Raw genomic sequence first — 21,956 nt, 5'->3', positions numbered from 1 at the left:
ATATTTCGGACAAAATGAAATAAATAAATAAATGCGTAAATAAATAAAAGTACTGTGAAATGTGAGCATAAATAAATAAATGTGTCATGAAATGACAGCCTTAATAAATAAATATGTCATGAAATGAGAGCATAAATAAATAAATGTGTCACGAAATATGTTTTTCGTTGCTTATTTATTTATTTCATTTTGTCCGTAACATTCCTGCAAACCATCATGAAATACGGCTTGAAATAAAACTGTCACTTTCACTCATCAAAGTTGAGAGGGTGGGCTCTAACACGCCCTCTAGTTACTGATTGGTGAATCGATAGCACAAGAATTAATTAGAAAAATGCTTACTACTGCCGATGAAATGGATTCTGCCGAAGATATTCCGTATTTCAGAGAGAGAACTGAAGATTTATCGGAAGAAATTACAATGTTGGCGGCCCTTTTAGAACTGAGTATTTGACCCTTGTTTTACGAGTAGAAAGTCAGTTGCATATTCGCAGCTACTTTTTCAAAAACTGTACAGCTCTGATCAGTGGTAAAGTTGTTCAGTTCAAAATATTAGGTGGAGCTGCTTTGGGCATTCCATGTCAAAGTACCTAAACTAATACAGCCGTTGCAGCTTACCGTATATCAAACTGGCTCATTCGCCTTGTGATCGTCTTCTCTGATACATCATACAGATCTGCAATCTGTTGTACTTTTAAACCGCATAACAGAAGGTATTCTATTGACTCAGCTGGAATGTCAAAGGATGGACGTCCAGAGCAGGGAACTGCGTCACCTGAACTGCAGTGTAGTAGAGTCTGTTCCACCTGTTCTTCGATAATTTCAAAAACAGTTTCATCTATATCGGAGTCTAAAAGGGCCGCCAACATTGTAATTTCTTCCGATAAATCTTCAGTTCTCTCTCTGAAATACGTAATATCTTCGGCAGAATCCATTTCATCGGCAGTAGTAAGCATTTTTCTAATTAATTCTTGTGCTATCGATTCACCAATCAGTAACTAGAGGGCGTGTTAGAGCCCACCCTCTCAACTTTGACGAGTGAAAGTGACAGTTTTATTTCAAGCCGTATTTCATGACGGTTTGCAGGAATGTTACGGACAAAATGAAATAAATAAATAAGCAACGAAAAACATATTTCATGACACATTTATTTATTTATGCTCTCATTTCATGACATATTTATTTATTAAGGCTGTCATTTCATGACACATTTATTTATTTATGCTCACATTTCACAGTACTTTTATTTATTTACGCATTTATTTATTTATTTCATTTTGTCCGAAATATTCCTCCATATGGTGCCAAATGTAATTATTTATTTCTTTGTTTTATCTACATGACAGTTTTCACAGGTACAGTTGACATGTCTTGGGACACCTCAGAGGTGAAAAAAACTCAACTGGCAATGCTTGTATTTGAAATATACTGTATTTTAAAACAGAAATTTGGAAAAATCACATTGACCGCCGATGTTTTGTTTGTTATTTTGGCATCAGTTTTTGAGTAAGGAAATGTTTAAATCTGACACAAACACAATTTATACCACATCTGAGAAGTTGTATGGCAAGTTTTAGTGAAAAAAATCCATAATAAAACTTTATTATGGTGTTCTCCCTTCAGGCGGAAATTGCGGAAAAATGCTCTCATGTGGCAAAGAGTTTTAATGACAAACCAGAGAGCAAATGTGTGATTTCATTAGGAAAATGTCAAAGGTTTGCTGTGTATATGAGGAGCTGCCATTGGAACACTTAAATTGAAACGAAATTGAAGAAGATACTGAAAGCTGATATTGCAGTGAAAGCCTCAAGGAGACTACAAAAACATCAGATTGAATGTAGGAAACAAACCAGTAGGAAATGTAAAAGTCAGATTGTATGGTACATGGCTGGTTGTGTAGTTGAGAATTGGGAGGAATTCTTTTTTGTGCACTGTTTTCTGCATGTGGGCTTGTATAAAATTAAACTGTTTGAGAACATCTTTTAATTTAAATGTTTTTGAGATGTGACATATTTTTATTTGATAAGTGTAGCCATTGATTATAAGAATTGAGATGTTTTTGGAGAAAGCAAAGAAGATCACATGACCACATAAAAATTATGACTATGAAGAGTAATTAAGGGGAAAGCTTTTGCCCAGATTTTTAAGAGAACAATACACAAGTGATAACAAATATTTCAATCATACTAATGATACAGTAAAACAATGGTTACAATTAAAGTATTAAATTGAAAACTAGTGTGGTTCTTTGCACTTTCAAAGGAATTTCTGTTTTCTCCAACAGTCTAATGATATGCAGGAGAACTATCCTTGTATAATTGTGTTTGGTCACCCAATAAGAGCGGCTAACAATAGCACTCTGCATCCCAAGATACACACTGATCTACATTTGTCAAATTTCAGATGACTTGGCTTACCTTTGGTTTTTCGGAATTCCTCAGTGAGATATTTAACCTCTTTTTGAATCCACTTCTCAATCCTGCTCCGTCCCATTCCAAAATCTCGCAAGGTGGACAGAGAGAACCGACGGAGTTGTTTCCAGCGTTCTCCATTGCTTTGCAGCAAGCCTGCAAAAAAAACTTCACCTGATTAAAACAAACAAAATCAAAATGGTTTCTTCCTTTACGTCATACAAATCAAATGTTGCAAGCATGTAAATGAAATGTTTAATATACTTTTTCAAATTTCAGTAAAAATGTGTATTACATGTATAATAAAATGGAGAAGAATTGTATCATTGAGCATCTTCCAAGGGAAAAATGAGTAAATGTCATTTACCCGTTGTAACAATAAGACATAGGCTAGAAACACAATGTTTGGCTGTTAAATTTTCACCAAGCATTGAGACATGTCATTGTTAGCCAGAGGAGACACTGAGTCCGTTTTGTGATCTATACTAATAAAAGGCAAAGCCCTCACTCACTCACTCACTCACTCACTGACTCACTCACTCACTAATTCTCCAACTTCCCGTGTAGGTAGAAGGCTGAAATTTGGCAGGCTTATTCCTTACAGCTTACTTACAAAAGTTGGGCAGATTTCATTTTGAAATTCTACGCGTAATGGTCATAACTGGTACCTATTTTTTCGTCCATAGGCTATATTAGACTTCTGCTCAATGCCCGCGGGAGTCAGAGTAATTTAGTGCCTGCCCATATATGGCCGTCCGTCAGCGGCAATCCAATAGAAACACTGCCGCTAAATATTCACAGGTGAAGGACTGTGCTTATGCAGAGGAAGATGAGATGGTCAGGGTGGTGTTTGGTACAAACTCAACGAAACTGCGAGAGAAACTTTTAAGTGCCGGGTCTTAGCTAACATTAAATACAGCCGTGGTCATAGCACGAGATGGCACTAGTACAGCTGTGAACCTTCGATGCATGTACACCGAGCGGCTCACATGAAGTGACGCAGTGCACAGACAAAAAGCAACAGTTCCAAAGAGTGCTGAACAAAAACCGAATTACACAATTGAGAAAGCAGCAAAAAAATATGAAGCGTGTGATACATACAAGCATATTCATAAGTGCAGCTACTGTGGAAACAAAGCACACGGTGGAAAAAGTCAATGTCCCGCTAAAGGAAGACAGTGTAAAAAAAAAACACGTGCATGCAGTGTGTCAGGTCTCAGATAAAGAAGAAGACGAGCTGTTTATTGATGCAGTAAGAAATGAATCGATGAATGAAACCTGTTGAACACAACACATCGTACAAATACGAACCTGATTGAAAGAAATAATGATAATCAAATCCTTGATGACAGCAACACTCATAACACTCACAAAACAAATACTGTATATTGACAGTCATGTTACGTTATTTTTAAAATGTTCCCTTTTCTTTTTCATAACTTCTTTAACACACTACTTCTCCGCTGCGAAGCGCGGGTATTTTGCTAGTTTTACCTATATATTGTAAAAAATGGCTGTTAATTTTACAGTGTAAAACTGTTAAACAGCAAAGGTAAACAATTGTAAAATACAATATGGTAAGCCCTGAAATGAAATGTACAGACCAATATATTTTTAACATTGTTAACCCATAAAAATATATATATATTGTGATGGGGGGGCTGCCAACCCAACTACCCAGCTGGGATGCCTCCATAATGGAAGGACGAGGGAGATGACTTATTAATAGTTCTTTCTCCCCTGAACTGCTATTTCGTAGCCCCATAGGGTCCAACGGCCCATCGGAGTACCACAGGGCTATATGGGACTTGGTATACATCATCTCAGCCCTGTAGGGTTCCAGGGATGCCACCACGGGAAGCTGTGGGAGCCGAAGAGCCCTACTTTGGGCTTCTGCCACATCTGGGAGTAATTCCAGACTTCCCTAATGAGCCACCTGGAGTGCTTTCAGGTGCGGCTTAAAAGGAATCAGCTACCTCACAGAGATGAGCCAGAGTCGAGAGGAGGTAGAGGAAGCTTGCCCACAAAGGAGTGGAGGGGTAGAAGAGATGATGCATTCCTGTGGGAAGCAAGGAAAAATGAATAATAGATGTTTGTGTGCAGAGAATTTTGCCTGTTACTGTTGTTCCAGGTGTTAGGGGAACTGTACACCCCCTGATCTTCACAATATACATGTTCTTTTTCTGTGAAAAAATAGTAACCAAAAAACATGTTAATGCCATAAAAAAAATTGTATTATACCTTCTATTTTACTATACCAACCTTTTCAAAGAAAAGTTGCTGTTTGTTGACAATGTGCAGTCTGATCCAATACACTCTCACACGGTTACCAAGAATATATATTCTTTAATTTTAAACGGCTACCTTACATTATTTTAACTCAAAATGATTGTGTATTTACATTATATAGCTGTTATTTCAATATTAACTTTAATTAATGTGCACCCAAGGTAAAAAAGTTTGTATGTTTACCATAGAGAGCAATGATGCAATTTTCCAAAACTTAAACATTTTCTAGATTTTTTTCTTGGCACCAATTTTTAAATTTGCATTCAGTTATGATATTTACATAAGGAAACACCATCTTTTACCATAGTGTTTCCAGTGAATTGCATACCTTTGCACAGCGGGGGAAAAACCTAAGCAGAGTCATCAAACTTATTTCCCCCAAGAGTGCTGATTTTTTATTATTATTTTTTTTTTTTTGAGGTTTTGGATTTATGGTGGGATGATTTTGATAAACTGACAAACCTGTAGGACACCGTACACAACAAAATCAAACTTTTCTTCTCCACCAGACAACATGCCATAACTTCATTAAACATTTATTCTTTTCAGTGTTTACAATTAAATGGCATAACATGCTTGTGTCTCATGTGCAATGTGAAAGACGTTCTCTGGGTCATCAGGAACCACTTTGTTCTCAGAAATGTAGGATGACAACAGTGCATGCATTTCCGTTTATGGTTAAACGTTCACTTCTATTGTAATATGCTGTAAACAAAAACAGTTATTTACTGTGTAATATACAAAACATTACACTGTAGACCTAAGAATCTGTATGTTTACCTATTGTAGCTCTGGGAGAGGAGGTAGAAATAGTGACTGAATATAAATACTTAGGAACTTGCCTAGATTTTTCTGTCCACCCTGGCCATTGGACCTTACTTATTCTATGTTAATTAATGTTGACTTATTTTATTTTCTTACTGTGTCTTTTATTTTTCTATTCTTCATTTTGTAAAGCACTTTGAGCTACATTTTTTGTATGAAAATATGCTATATAAATAAATGTTGTTGTTGTAGATAACAATCTTAACTGGAATACAAATACAAAAAAATGATTCTCTAAATGCAACCAGTGCTTATTTCTCCTCCATAAACTCAAACTATTTAAGGTGGACAAGGACCTCATGTTGTCCTTCAATCGCAGTATGATCCAGTCTGTGATCACTTTCAGTTTCATTGCCTGGTTTAATAGTCTGACAAACCAAAACTCAAAAAAGCTCCAACAGATCATGAAGTATGCAGCTAACGTTATTGGGGCTGATGTACAGTAGATGATTTGAGTAGTGTATGGCACAGGGCAATGTTAAAGAAACTGGGAATCATCTCAACTGATGACAGTCATCAATTACATGTAGAACTAAAGTTCAGTAAATCAGGAAGGATAGTCGCTTTGAAAACCCACATAAATTGCTCCACAAACTCGTGCCATACGACTTTTCAATAAGAAATATCGGAGATAATGATTAAGGTTTTGATAGATATATCCTGTAACTTTTTTTTTGTGTAAATGTGTATTATCTAACTGCCTTACCTTAACCTTTCTTGTTTCTATATGTCTGTTTTATCTCATTCTGTCTGTTATTAGATGCAACTGAGAAAGCAAATTTCATGTTTTCTTGTGTAAACATGACTAAATAAAGAAACCTTAAACCTTATTTTTTTACAATAAAATTCTGGCAACTACAGCTGCTAGTTCTTTTAATGTAAATTAACTTTTTTTTTTTTTCAAAAATGTTCTACCATAACTTCAACAAGTATATTAGAGGATTTCGGAACTCCCAAACATCCATCCATCCATCCATTTTCTAACCCGCGAATCCGAATACAGGGTCACGGGATCTGCTGGAGCCAATCCCAGCCAACACAGGGCACAAGGCAGGAACCAATCCTGGGCAGGGTGCCAACCCACCACAGGACACACACAAACACACCCACCAAACACACACTAGGGCCAATTTAGAATCGCCAATCCACCTAACCTGCATGTCTTTGGATTGTGGGAGGAAACCGGAGCCAGAGGAAACCCACACAGACACGGGAGAACATGCAAACTCCACGCAGGGAGGACCGGGAAGCGAACCCAGGTCTCCTTACTGCAGGCAGCAGCGCTACCACTGCGCCACCGTGCCGCCCCTCCCAAACATCTTGACAAATTTTATCATTCAGCTGGTTAAAATCCTCATTGGAGTCTTTTAGGGTCTACCCTGGAACTGTTACTTTTTCTGATTTTTTTATATAAAGACGTAGACTCCAGTGTAGTTAGTATGTAGCAGGGCTACACAGTAATAGTGTTGTTTATTGTTTGTACTGAGTGCGTTTTGTTTCCATTGTCCTGTTTGCTGTTTGTGTGCATCAGTAAATGTTGTTCCCGTAAATACAAAGGGAACGGATGATGGAGAGACCGCAGCCCCAAATTGGACAACACCTGTTAACTATCAATCAATTACATCCGTCAGTACTATATAAACAATCGGGAGAGAACATGGGAGAGAGAGAGAAGAGAGACGAGGATCACATTTCACCCCGATGCATCAACTTACCAGCTGTTTACCACAATGCGCCATTGCAGCCAGTTTGTTTTCATTCTGCTGGACTGACTTCAATTCCCTCATCACCAGAGACCCCGAGGTCGGATTACATCATCCACCACAAGCCAAGGATTCACTGTGAGGTTGCTCCTTTTATTCCAGGAAATACGAACGCATCTCATCTCTTATCAGTTGACCAGTCATCCACATTCAGGACAGTTGTACACTCGGACTCAAGTTCAATATCATTGCCATTTTCTGTGTTCATTTATTAGTATTTGTGTTTTGTGTTCGTTATATATTACTGGGGCAAGGGAGGGTTTGTCATTGAGTACTGTATATATGTAGTGTTGTCACGGTATTGCTCTGGTGGAGGGATCTATACTAATAAAAGGCAAAGCCCTCACTGACTGACTGACTGACTGACTCACTCACTCACTCACTCACTGACTCATCACTAATTCTCCAACTTCCCGTGTAGGTAGAAGGCTGAAATTTGGCAGGCTTATTCCTTACAGCTTACTTACAAAAGTTAAGCAGGTTTCACTTCAAAATTCTACATATAACGGTCATAACGGTCGATAACGGTTGACAACGTCCGCCATGTTGAATTTTCTTATTTATGGCCTAATCTTCACGAAATTTGGTAGGTGGCTTCCCTGTGCTAACCAAACCCGATGTACGTACTTATTTCAGTGCTATGATGCCACTGTCGGCCGCCATATTGAAGTTTCCAATGTCACTAATTCTCCAACTTCCCGTGTAGGTAGAAGGCTGAAATTTGGCAGGCTCATTCCTTACAGCTTACTTACAAAAGTTAAGCAGGTTTCATTTCAAAATTCTACGCGTAACAGTCATAACAGTTGACAACATTCGCCATGTTGAACTTTTCTTATTTATGCCTCATCTTCACAAAATTTGGTGGCGGCTTCCTGTGTTAACCAAACCAATGTACATACTTATTTCGATGGTAAGATGCCACTGTCGTCCGCCATATTGAACTTTTCAATGGTCTTTGTTACTTATGGGCCCATCTTCAAGAAGTTTGGTACGGGTTCCCAACGTTAACTGAATCCTACTTACATACATATATCGTCCATAGCCTGCAGCTCGGTCACCGTGTGAGGCGGCGTTGGGTCCCCCATCCCAACGCCTCCCACGTTGTTGGCTGCCTGCCTATATAAGGCCGTCCGTCACTCCAGTCTCTACATTCCTTCCTTGCTTCACCACGGATTCACGTCTCCCTGCTGATAACTACAGCCTTTTTATTTAATCCAAGGCTTCTCCGCTGTTTTATTGTTCATTTATTATGATTATAGTTATTGTGTAGGTATTTTAGACTTACTTTACATTGTTCAGGTACCCATTTCCTTTATCATTCCAACCGTACCGCCATGTCTATCTAGGTGATGACCATCGATCAAAGAACTGTCACTTACCGAGTGGTTTCCATGCCCAGAGATGGGACCTACCTTTTCCATTCTCTTTGTTACATATTGCACGGCCATATCAGGCTCACTCTTGATATCCGGAGGAACATTGTGTCTTATGTATTGAATGACTGGGACAGGTTCAAGGTGTGGACTGATGATGGTACAGGAGATAATTATACTACACAGGAGCACTAGAAGAGTGAAATGCTTAAGCCCTTCACCTATGCATCTGCATGTGAGTTGATGGCTGCCGCTGAATTGTTCGGTTGTCGCTTTCAAGTGTACCGAAATGGCCAAATATTTTACACCTTTAAACAACCGCCAATGCCTCTTAAACATCTTAGATTCACAGGTGACGATTTCAGTAGTGGACACTTTGATGTTTATGAATGTTTAAACTCTCAAAAGTTGGATGTGAAGTTAATGATGAAACCGGTTGTATGCTTACAACACTTGACAGATGCCGAATGTCTCTTCAACACAAGTCCAATAAATACTGTTGTAATTGAAACAAACCATGAAACTCAAACCGATTATGACAGCAGCAATTCATGTTGTGAGATTTGAAACAAGATTACTGTTCACATGGCCAACTGTACGTTGCATGCTCAAGAGTAAGCTCAGAGCACAGCTTGGTCATATTACAACCGGAGGGCCGAACTCACAATGTGGTATACAAAGAGATCCTTAACAAATAATTATTGGTATATTATCCCTCAGTTTAAAAGGTTTAATTTTCTTCTTTAAAAAAATTTTAAGGTAGTACTTTGCCGCTGCGAAGCACGGGTATTTTGCTAGTATACTGTATGTACGAGGGGAAGTCAAAAAGTAAAGGGATTTTTTTAATTTCTCTTTTCAGAGTTTGGTAACACTGCTCATATCCAGCGCTGAATGAGTGTAGTCGCCAACACTTCTATACAACTTGTAACTCTTATTCCCGTGTTATTCGTTGGAGTGTAGCAGACCGTTAAACATGACAGCTCCATTGCGATCTGCACCAAGAAGGAAATGAAGGCAGTGATTCACTTTTTGTTTGTGGAAGGTGTTAAACCTGCGGACATTATTCGTCGAATGCAAGCACAGTATGGTGACAACTGTTTGTCGTGAAGCAAGATCTACAAATGGATAGAGAGCTTCAAACAGGGAAGAACGTCTTTATGTGGCGAAGAAAGTTCGGGCAGGCAATCAACGTCAACCACTGAGGACAATGTGATAGTCGTTGAGGCTATGGTGAAGGAAAACAGAAGAATCACAATGGACGAAATCGCCAATACTTTACATATCAGTCATGGTTCAGCATATTCCATCGTACACGACAGGCTAAATTTTCGGAAAGTGTGTGTAAGGTGGGTCCCAAAAGAAGTGTCAGCACAGCATAAAGCGCAAAGGGTGGACATTGCTCGTAAACATTTGGCCCGTTATCGTGGCAAGGGAGATGTATTTTTACAGCTAATCGTTACTGTAGATGAAACTTGGGTTCATCATCACGAACCAGAAAGTAAGGCTGCGAGCATGGTTTGGAAACTAAAGGAAGCGCTAAGGGGAAGAAGATTTGCAAGTGATGAAGAAGTCATTGATGTGGTGCAAAATTGGTTGCAGATGCAACCGAAAAACTTTTTTTCCGATGGAATCAAAAAACTTGTGAAACGTAGGGAAAAGTGCATTGAAGTCCAGGGAGGTTATGTAGAAAAATAAGGTATGTTTCACATTTCTATCATTAGAATAAATGGCCTTTTTTCAAATGTCCCTTTACTTTTTGACTTCCCCTTATATATATGCGTGTATATGTGTGTATATATATATATGTATATGTGTATATATATATATATATGTATATATATATATGTATATGTGTATATATATGTATATATGTATATGTGTATATATATGTATATATATGTATGTATTTACAGTATGTATATGTGTGTATATGACATAAGGACAAAAACGGAAATGTACTTAAATACACAAAAAAATCCAAGTGCATAAATCTGTTTGAACGCCAACTTCCATGCTCTTCCGCTACATCAATAACGGTCAGCAAGAAAAGTAATGCACATGCATATGCTTGCTGCAACTCCCCACATCCTCCCAGAATTACGCCTCTTTGAATATGGAAATCTATATAAACCGCGCTTAAGCTCAGCATTCTGTGAAAATGCAATGGCAAAAGCAAAATAGAAGAATTTCAGCGAATACCAACTGGAAGCAAGAAAAAACAAACTATTTGTTGGTTTAAACAGTGGTATAAACAACAAAAGGAAGTTAATCGAGTGACAGAGTGTCAGAGAAACTTGAAAACTCAAGTTCAGAAAGTCGCACAGTGCCAAAATAAAAAAGAAGTTGTCAGATATCAAAGTCGCCATCTCAGTGTCATTTGAAAGTGATAAGCAGCTGCCTTTTAAAGGCTGTAACTCAGAAAGGAGTCAATGTGAACGTGGAAATCGTAGTACGCAACATTCTTGTGCGTACCCACTATTTAAACACGAGGGCCCTGGGCAAGCTGCAGAATTGGGTGAACCCTTTAAAATGCAGTTTAATGCAGAAACATGCATATGAAATGAAAAATTAAAAATACATGATGGGGGACACTTTTCTAAAGGAAGCAACCACCAGAAAGGATCTAGGGACTTATGTTAACACAATGTTTTCATCATCTAAGCAATTTTTAGAAGCTATTAAAAAGGTAAATAAAATGAAAGGACAATATCATAAAGACTGTTAAAAATAAATGAAGGAACATTATTTTCAGATTATGTATAGCTCTAGTGAGACTGCTTCTGGAATATTGTATGCAGTTCTAGTCATAGTGCTGCAAGAAAGACATGAGAGCAACCAGATGAATCCCAGGACTTAAGGACTTATTTTACTATAACAGGCTCTAAGAGTTAAACCTGCTTAGTCTCAACCTGAGGAGACTGCATGGATACCTAATCCAGGTCCTCAAAAATCTCAAAAGGTTTAATAAAGTAGATATAGCAGAAATCTTTCTTCTTCTTAAAGGGTGAATCATGTATTTGAGAATACCAGTAGAAATTAAGGGGAAGTGTGTTTAGGACTGAAGCCAGGAAGCACTTCTTTACACAAAGTGTTGTGGGAAGCTGGAACAAAATACAAGAGAACTATTTCGTCACAGCATGATAGGTAAGCATGTGCCTCTAGCTGTCAATTAGATATTAAAGCTGAAGTTTTCCACCTACTTTAAAATAAAGGTGCCAGAGTAGTTCTTCAGAGTGAGACCATTTGGGAACCATTTATGATTCCTAAAAGTAAAGGTTCCAGAAAGAACCATTAATTTTAATCATAGGCTCCATAAATAACCACGAGAAGATGATAACAAAATGTGAAACACCAATGGGTTTCTGATTTTAAAAAGACTTTTTCTGCATACAATAGTACATTCATGGCTAAATTCGGATTTTCTTTATCTGTTAGTATAATGTTAGATATAAACTACTATCTATTAAAGATTTTAGTTTTGTCCTTATATTAGAAACACTTTTAAAGCTTGAGGAACAAATTTCATATACAACAAAATTAACTTTTTTCCTTGTCTTGAGACAGGATAATGGCTATCTGTCAGTTAATAATCACCACAAATTGTCTACCTCTGACTTCCTTTTCCTATTTTCTGTAAGATATAAGAGGGTTTTACACATTTTTCCGCTTAAGTGATTGTTATATTTAAAGTGGAAATCTTTTGTCTGAGCATCTTAACCCACACATGAATTAGGTAAGTGCCATTTCAGTTAATTATATATATATATATATATATATATATATATATATATATATATATATATATATATATATATATATATATATATATATATATATAATTTTTAAAGAGTAGAAATATGCTATTAAGATTTCGTTTTTCCTATCTTATGAGAAATAGAAGGTTTTTTTTTCCCTTCTTTGTTCACGTCTATGTTTTTATGAGAAGACACCTTTTTCAACAAAAAGAGGCTTATAAAATTTTGTCAGTGTTAGATCCCCTATATTGACATGATGTATATTGTATTTAATTACTTTGTATCTCCAAAATCTTTCCATCTAAAATCTACAAGATTGCAAATTTAAAGGGAAATAATATCACGAGAAATTACATTTTATGCATACTTTAATGAAGCAGACATTCAGACATTGATGCCATAAAGAACAGACATGTACTCTGGTAACTGGTGAGATTTCAGTTCGAGACATCGCAAGATAATCTTTCTTCTCCCTTTTAGCGAACGTTTGGGGAGGCTGCATGTCATGCACCTGAGAATTAAACCACTAAGTCTAGCAAGTTTCACAAAAAGCCGTAAAATAATCTAATATATTTTATGTATAAAAGTTCCTTTGCGGGAAACTTAATTTATTCTGTAATGTCCACACCTTAAAAAAATCAAGCATTGTGCCCACAGTATTCACTGCTAAATGAGCCACATAAAACGCGCGCTCTCGCGTCTTTGCTGACAACTTTTCTTAAGAGAATACAATTAGAAAACCTTGCAGTGATCCGTAGAGAAAGGCATGATCTAGTATTGATTCTGTGCAAGCCCTGATCGTGAAACGTCACAGATTTCCAGTTCGATTGACATTTTTAATTGTAAGTATACTGTAAGTGTGTGTTGTGGGGGGTTGGTGGTGGGAGAATGAGGGTGACTTGGATTCAACGATACCTGTTAAGAATCCTGACTGTCACGCGGATCGCACACGGATAATCGACTTGAATCTCAAATGTTCCATTCATTTTACCTGTCCCGAAATATACTTTTTTAATAACTTGAAACGTGACCATTATGTACACCTTTCCTTCTGGAGACCTTGTAACTTTCTGAAGTGTATTAAACATGACATCAAATTGCTTAATGGGAGCGGAGACGTGTAGTTCTCTGAAGTTTTTGTCAGGTACCAGTTAGGGAAAAAGTATGATTACCGAAGTCAAGAGAGAGCTCCTTAATCAGAGACGGCACCGCTCTCCCAGCAAACGTGTCAGCCTGTTGAACCAGCGCTTCATGAACCGCTTCAAACCCAACAAGAACCACGAGGGGTATCGGGCCCAAGTGCACCGTCATCACGGGTCCAAACTTCTCTTTCAGCTGCGGGGCAGAAAACAAATAATATAAATCATCTAAAAGCCTCTTTCAGTGATTTTCAAGTGCAAAGATCACTTTTAAAATGAAACTTTTTTGACCTCCATAAAACTCTCGTAGGGTGCTTTGGAATTCAGCTGCAGCATGTTCCCAATTAAAGGCAGTGGTGTCGGACCGGGCGGCATCCTCGTGTATCGAGACGAGTGTTCCTGAAATAACAACAGCAACAGACCCAAGACGATTGCGGACAGAACCAGTGTCCAGAAGAGATGCATGCTCAAGCGTTGAAGGCAGTAAGGATGAAAAAAGACAAAGAAAATACAAGGACATCATGCCTAAATACGGTCAGATTCACGTGGCTGCTTTATCAATAGTCAAAAGTCATTTCCGTCACTAGCAGTAGTCTGTAGCATTAAGGTCTTTGGCAGCACACCAATCAAATGTACAGTAATGGTCAAAGGTTTTGGCAGTGACGCATTTCCAGCGCAGAGTGCCTCTGTACCCATAGCGAGGGGATGACTTTTGGACAACTGGCCTTGTTTCAAAAAGAGCAGCAAAGAAGCCACTTCTTTTCATGAAAAACATCAGGGACACACTGAAATTCTACATGAAGTACAAGGACTGTTTGGGACATCTGGAAAATCGATTGTCCAGAGAAGGAAAAGGTAAACACTAGTACCATGAGTCCTGTGTCTAGCCAACAGTGAAGCATCCTGAAACAATCCATGTGTGGGGTTGCTTCTAATCCCAGGAATGTGCTCAATAAAATTCTGCCCAAGAACACTTCCATAAATAAAGAATTATATCAAAGTGTTCTCCAAGAGCAACTTCCCCCAATCCAGGGGCAATTTGGTGATGATCTATGTATTTTCTAGCATGATGGAGCACCATGTTACAAGGCAAAAGTGATAACGAAGTGACTCTGAGATCATAGCATTTAACGTTTGGACCTGCAGGAATCTCCCCAGATCTTAAACCCTTAGAGAACACACAGTCTGTTCTCACTATTGTGATTAACTCCAAGCACTAAAAATGCAAGAGTAGATCACCATCAGTCAGGATTTCGCCCAGAAGCTGATATCCAGCATGCAAGAGCAAATTGCAGAAGTTATGATGAAGAAGGATCAACAATGTAAATATTGACTCTACGTAAATTTGATGTGTTCGTCAATAAAAACCTTTGAAACCGAAAAAATGTTTATAATTGTTCCTCAGTATACCATAGAAACATGTAAAAAAATAACCTGAAAATGCTGAAGCAGCAAAGTTTGCAAAATACAACATCTGTGTCGCTGTCAAAACGTTTGACCACTGCACGTTTGTATTTACTATAGACAACACCTCAACAGCATATTATCTTTTTATGTAATCATATGCATGTGTTTAATTGGGGTGGTCAGAAGGCGCATTATTGTGCCTGTAGGCCTCTGGGTTCAACACTCAAATTGATGACAGAGTTTGGAATTTTGTTTTTTCTAAATATGACTTTCACTTACTGGAGTATTTAGAACCGCCAGATATTTGCGAGTGAGTTCGCGTTACAAAAGACTGGCGACCCGTCAACGATTATTTGCTGACAGCCTCTGCGTAATGGTAGACACCAGAACACGTTAAGTTTGAATTGATGAATGGAATGTTCTGTATGTTGATAGCATCATTTATATGTAATACTGCAAACGAAAAAAAACCAAAAACGTTGATAAAATACACATCTGATGAAGGCTAAACGCATTGAAAAGTGCAGCTTCATCAGTCCACTATAATAAGTTTTAACCATATATTTTATACCTTTATGAATTAAATGAAACTGATTAAAGTAGGCTTAGCGCTGTTATCTTAAACGCAGTATTTCATTTTGTTGATATTACTTTTTATTTACATTTTTTACAGTACAACAACGTCCCATACTGCGCTTATTAACTGACAGTCACGGCTTTATGGATTGATAGATTATTAGATCTATTCTTTAAAGTAAAATACAAATACAGTGGACGTTCAAAAATTTTCTGCATTTTTATATTTTCATTTGAAACGGTAAAGGCGGGAAGAGTAGCAATTGGACATTAAAAAGTTGGTACGATGCAAAAGAAGGTAACTATTAACTAAAAGTGATATAATATGTTTTAGAAATTCTTAATAAACAGAGTTAAAAAAGAGTGCGGAAACATTTTAAACGTTTATCGTAAGTTGGGTTTAACCAATTAAATTTTACTGTAGACGACTGTCAGTCACTAAAATGGAACTATTAAATCTGGACTGGCGATTTGGTTTGTTTGTTTCCGCCTCTACTATTACTATTAAAAATAATGGTTCTTTAATGGTATTTAACACTCGGCACGGTGGCGCGCTGCTGCCTGGCAGTAAGGGGATCTGAGTTCGCTTCCCTGCGTGGAAGTTTCATGTTCTCCCGTGTCTGCGTGGGTTTCGTCCCAAAGTGGTGATTATTCTAAATTGTGCCCTGTGGTGGGCTGGCACCCTGCCCGGGATCTGTTCCTGCCTTGCACCCAGTGGGATTGGCTCCAGCAGACCCCCGTGACCCTGTGTTAGGATATAGAGGGATGGATAATTGTACTGTATTTTATGGTTCTTTCGTGGGTTATGTGACAGTCTTTTGAGAACCAAAAATGGATCATCTATGACATAGTATTTTTACCCAGTGTACCGCATCACAGTGGAGCGCCGTGAGAGCTACCTTGGTGTGCCGTGGACTGTAGCACACCTGGTCTAAACCTCAGAAGGACACGCTCCTCAGGTGGTCGAAACGCGTAAAAGCGGCTCCATATGTTGCAGACACAGCACAGGGCAACTCAGACGCGATTCAGGTCTGCTAGAATCCATCTTCCAGAATATGTGATCGCTAGCGAGTCTTAGGGCAGGTGGATAGATGACAGTTGCCTCTGAGGCAGATGGGGCAGGCAAAGAGACAAAGCAGGTGGGAGAAATGCTCTTTAAGTGCAGTGTCTGCTAAAGCTGAAATCCAAACTGTTTTTTTTAATCAGCTTTTCTGGTGTAGTCCCACCCCGTCGGACGTTTGAGAAAGTATGTGAATAGAACGTGTTTGTGTTTAGTTGCAGTGGTGTGCCTTAGGATGTTTTTGGTTACAAAAAGTGCGCCACCCTAAAAAAAAACATGTTGGGAAACAGTGCTCTTGGGCATTGCTCTGAAGAACCACCTTGACATCTTTATTTTTAAGAATGTATCCATGAGACTTTACCGTTCATGAGACCGATGAATAGCCGTTATGAAGCGTTTGGTAACAATGGGAATGCGCTACTTCTACGATCTTTTCTTGTTAAATAAATGCACCAATCTTAAATATCATTTGGTGTGCGGCTGTACTTCTCGGCGTTCATTACAGTATTTAAGAATATTTTATTTAAAACAAAACATTTAACAGAACATACATTAAAACGTAAGTACTATATTTGCACAATGATTTGAATTTCGTTTCCCATGTTATTACTATTATTTTTCTAAAAGAATAATGCACACAAATAATGGTTGTATATGGTAACAGATGGTCCGTTCTGGTGACATTTTGCATGTCTGACATAAAATATGGTCCATGTACTATATGGGGATTCTTTTTTTTTTTTTTAAAAAAAGAGTGTTTACCGCATGTAGTTTGTAGTTGTGGCCGAGAAAAACATATCATGTTGTTGTGGATAAATTTAAATACTGAATATTCAAACTCAGTCGATAGGTGGTCAGCTCTGAACAATGCCAAACGATGTGAAAAACGTCTATTAAAAAAAAAGAAATTTCTCACTTAAATCGTATTGCATAATCCATATGCCAGATATACATTGTACGGTCAAAGTGTTCAAAAAGCGATTTTGTTTAAACATTATTTGCAATGGCTTACTGAAACCCAAAGGGAACACAACATTCATCAATAAATGAGGGGCATTGGCCACCTATCAGCTCAATTGAGTCTGAAGAAAACTTGTGAAAGTTGCAAGACAATTGGAGGAATGACACAAAAATGGCTGCTATTGCATCATACAGGTGAATACCGCACATTAGTGGTGGCAGAAGTGGCCCCCAACTAACTTTGAAAAAAGTGCTTTAATTTGTGAGAAAGTGCTATATATGTAAAGAATACTGAGGAGGCAGTAGCAACAATTTAAAAAGACCTGGGGCATCATGCATAATGCCTTTCGTAGAATTCACACTAAAACATGGCATAAGGACAAAAACGGAAATGTGCTTATGCACAAAAAAATCCAAATGCATCAATCTGTTTGAACGCCAACTTCCACGGTCTTCCGCTGCATAAATCCCAGTCAGCGTGAAAAGTAATGCACGTGCACATGCCTGCTGCCACTCCCCACATCCTCCCAGAATTACGCCACTTTGAATATGGAAATCAATATAAACAGCACTTAAGCTCAGTGTTCTGTGAAAAGGCAATGGCAAAAGCAAAAGAGAAGAATATCAGCGAATACCAACTGGAGGCAAGGACAAACAAACTATTTGTTGGTTTAAACAGTGGTATAAACAACAAACGGAAGTTGATCGAGTGACATAGAGTGTCGGAGAAACTCAAGTTCACAAAGTCGCACAGTGCCCGAAATAAAAAAGAAGTTGCCAGATATCACAGTCCTCATCTGAGTGTCATTTGAAAGTGATAAGCAGCTGCCTTTTAAAGGCTGTAACTCAGAAAGGAGTTAATGTGAGCGTGGAAACGGGAGTATGCATTCTTGTCATGCACACTATTTAAACATGAGGTCCCTGGGCAAGCTGCATAATTTGGTGAACCCTTTAAAATGCAGTTTAATGCAGAAACATGTACAGGCAAAAATAAATTATAAATACATGATGGGGGACACTTTTCAAAGGAAGCAACAATCAGAAAGGATCTAGGGGCTTATGTTAACACAATGTTTTCATCATCTAAGCAATTTTTAGAAGCTATTAAAAAGGCATATAAAATGAAAGGGCAATGTCATAAAGACTTAAAAATAAATGAAGGGACATTATGTTCAGATTATGTATAGCTCTAGTGAGACTTCTTCTGGAATATTATGTGCAGTTCTAGTCATAGTGCTGCAAGAAAGACATGAGAGCAACCAGATGAATCCCAGGACTTAAGGACTTATTTTACTATAACAGGCTCTAAGAGTTAAACCTGCTTAGTCTCATCCTGAGGAGACTGCATGGATACCTAATCCAGGTCCTCAAAATTCTCAAAAGGTTTAATAAAGTAGATACAGCAGAAATCTTTCTTCTTCTTAATGAATCATGTATTTGAGAATACCAGTAGAAATTAAGGGGAAGTGTGTTTAGGACTGAAGCCAGGAAGCACTTCTTTACACAAAGTGTTGTGGGAAGCTGGAACAAAATACAAGAGAACTATTTCGTCACATCATGATAGGTAAGCATGTGCCTCTAGCTGTCAATTAGATATTAAAGCTGAAGTTTTCCACCTACTTTAAAATAAAGATGCCAGAGTAGTTCTTCAGAGTGAGACCATTTTGGAACCATTATGATTCCTAATAGTAAAGGTTCCAGAAAGAACCATTTATTTTAATCATAGTCTCCATAAATAACCACGGGAAGATGATAACAGATATGTGAAACACCAATGGGTTTCTGATTTTAAAAGGACTTTTGCTGCATAGCACATGCATGGCTAAATTTTGATTTTCTTTAACTGTTAGTATAATGTTAGGTATAAACTACTATCTATTAAAGATTTTAGTTTTGTCCTCATATTAGCAGCACTTTTAAAGCTTGAGGAACAAATTTCATATACAACAAAATTAACTTTTTTCCTTGTCTTGAGACAGGATAATGGCTATCTGTCAGTTAATAACCACCGCAAATTGTCTACCTCTGACTTCCTTTTCCTATTTTTTGTAAGATATAAGAGGGGTTTACACATTTTTCCACTTTTGTGATTTTTATATTTAAAGTGGAAATCGTAACCCACATATGATTCAGGTAAGTGCCATTTCAGTTAATGAAACAAGATAGCAGAGTAAGAACGTATATATATATATATATATATATATATATATATATATATATATATATATATATATATATATATATATATTTTATTAGAGTAGAAATATGCTTTTAAGATTGTGTTTTTCCTACCTTATGAGAAATAGAATTTTTTTTTTTTGCGGTAATGTCCCCCCTTCTTTGTTCTCGTCTATGTTTTTCTGTTCTTTGTTCTTTTTCAACAAAAGGTGGCTAAAAAAAATTTGTCAGTGTTAGATCCCCTATATTGACATGAAGTAATTGTGTTTAATTACTTTGTATCTCCAAAATCTTTCCATCTAAAATTTATAAGAATGCAAATTATTTACTGGGAAAAAAGTATCACGAGAAATGACAGATGCTTTTTATGCATACTTTAATGTAGCAGACATTCAAACATTGATGCCATAAGGAACAGACATGTACTCTCGTAACTGATGAGATTTCAGTTCGAGACATCACAAGATAATCATTTTCTCCCTTCTAGCGAACGTTTGGGGAGGCTGCATGTCATACATCTGATAATTAAACCGCTTAGTCAAGCAAGTTTCACAAAAAGCAGTGAAATAATCTATTTTATGTATAAAAGTTCCTTTGCGGGAAACTTCATTTATTCTCTGATGTCCACACCTTAAAAGCATCAAGCATTATGCCCACAATATTCACTGGTAAATGAGCCACATAAAACGCGCGCTCCCGCGTCTTTGCGGCTAACTATTCTTCAGAGAATTCAATTAGAACCTTGCAGTGATCCGTAGAGAAAATGCGTGATCTTTGATTCTGTGCAAGCCCTGATCGTGAAACGTCACAGATTTCCAGTTCGATTGACATTTTTAAATGTGGGTATGAGTGTGTTGTGGGGGGGTTGTTGGTGGGATAATGGGGGGTGCAGGGGATGACTTGGATTCAACAATATCTGTTACGAATCCTGACTGCCACGCGGATCGCACAAGGATAATCGACGTGAATGTCAAATGTTTCATTTATTTCACCTGTCCCGAAATATACTTTTTTAATAACTTGAAACGTGGCCATTATGTACACCTTTCCTTCTGGAGACATTGTAACTTTCTGAAGGGTATTAAACTTGACATCAAATGGCATAATGGGAGCAGAGACGTGCAGTTCTCTGAAGTTTTTGTCAGGTACCAGTTAGGGAAAAAAATATTACCGAAGTCAAGAGAGAGCTCCTTAATCAGAGACGGCACCTCTCTCCCAGCAAACGTGTCAGCCTGTTGAACCAGCGCTTCATGAACCGCTTCAAACCCAACAAGAACCACGAGGGGTATCGTGCCCAAGTGCACCGTCATCACGGGTCCAAACTTCTCTTTCAGCTGCGGGGCAGAAAACAAATAATATAAATCATCTAAAAGCCTCTTTCAGTGATTTTCAAGTGCAAAGACCACTTTTAAAATGAAACGTTTTTCACCTCCATAAAACTCTCGTGGAGTGCTTTGGAATTCAGCTGCAGCATGTTCCCAATTAAAGGCAGTGGTGTCGGACCGGGCGGCATCTTTGTGTATCGAGACGAGTGTTCCTGAAATAACAACAGCAACAGACCCAAGACGATCGCGGACAGAACCAGTGTCCAGAAGAGCTGCATGCTCAAGCGTTGAAGCCAGTAAGGATGAAAAAATAAAGTAAATACAAGGACGTTATGCCTAAATACGGTCAAATTCACGTGGCTGGTTTATCAATAGTCAAAAGGCATTTCCGTCACTAGCAGTAGTCTGTAACATTAAGTTCTTTGGCAGCACACCAATCAAATGTACAGTAGTGATCAAAGGTTTTGGCAGTGACGCATTTGCAGCGCAGAGTGCCTCTGCACCCATAGGGGATGACTTTTGGACAACTGACCTTTTGTCAAAAAGAGCAGCAAAGAAGCCACTTCTTTTCATGAAAAACACCAGGGACACACTGAAATTCTACATGAAGTACAAGGACTGTTTGGGACATCTGGAAAATCGATTGTCCAGAGAAGGAAAAGGTAAACACTATACCATGAGTCCTGTGTCCATGCAGCCAACAGTGAAGCATCCTGAGACAAACCATGTGTGGGGTTGCTTCTTATCCAAGAGAGTGGGCTTAATAAAAATTCTGCCCAAGAACACTTCCATAAATAAAGAATTATATCAAAGTGTTCTCCAAGAGCAACTTCCCCCAATCCAGGGGCAATTTGGTGATGATCTATGTATTTTCTAGCATGATGGAGCACCATGT

At 38.0% G+C, this 21,956-nt stretch overlaps 1 protein-coding gene across 1 annotated transcript in view; it reads right to left on the bottom strand.

Annotated features, from left to right (window-relative positions):
• The window catches only part of LOC120539727 (cytochrome P450 2B4-like), a 55,338-nt gene extending 33,999 nt beyond the window's left edge, over positions 1 to 21,339 (bottom strand). Inside the window, exons 1-3 of the mRNA XM_039770110.1 lie at positions 21,166 to 21,339; positions 13,589 to 13,751; positions 2,418 to 2,567 (exon numbers count right to left, since the gene is read on the bottom strand). Coding sequence (XP_039626044.1) covers positions 2,418 to 2,567; positions 13,589 to 13,751; positions 21,166 to 21,339 — 487 coding nt within the window. The remainder of the gene's footprint in view (positions 1 to 2,417; positions 2,568 to 13,588; positions 13,752 to 21,165) is intronic.
• Between the last annotated feature and the right edge of the window lie 617 nt (positions 21,340 to 21,956).

The sequence above is a fragment of the Polypterus senegalus genome, chromosome 11 (assembly GCF_016835505.1).
Source record: "Polypterus senegalus isolate Bchr_013 chromosome 11, ASM1683550v1, whole genome shotgun sequence".
NCBI lineage: Eukaryota > Metazoa > Chordata > Cladistia > Polypteriformes > Polypteridae > Polypterus > Polypterus senegalus.
The sequence above is the reverse complement of the archived record's forward strand: the minus strand, read 5'-3'. Positions and strand labels throughout refer to the sequence as shown.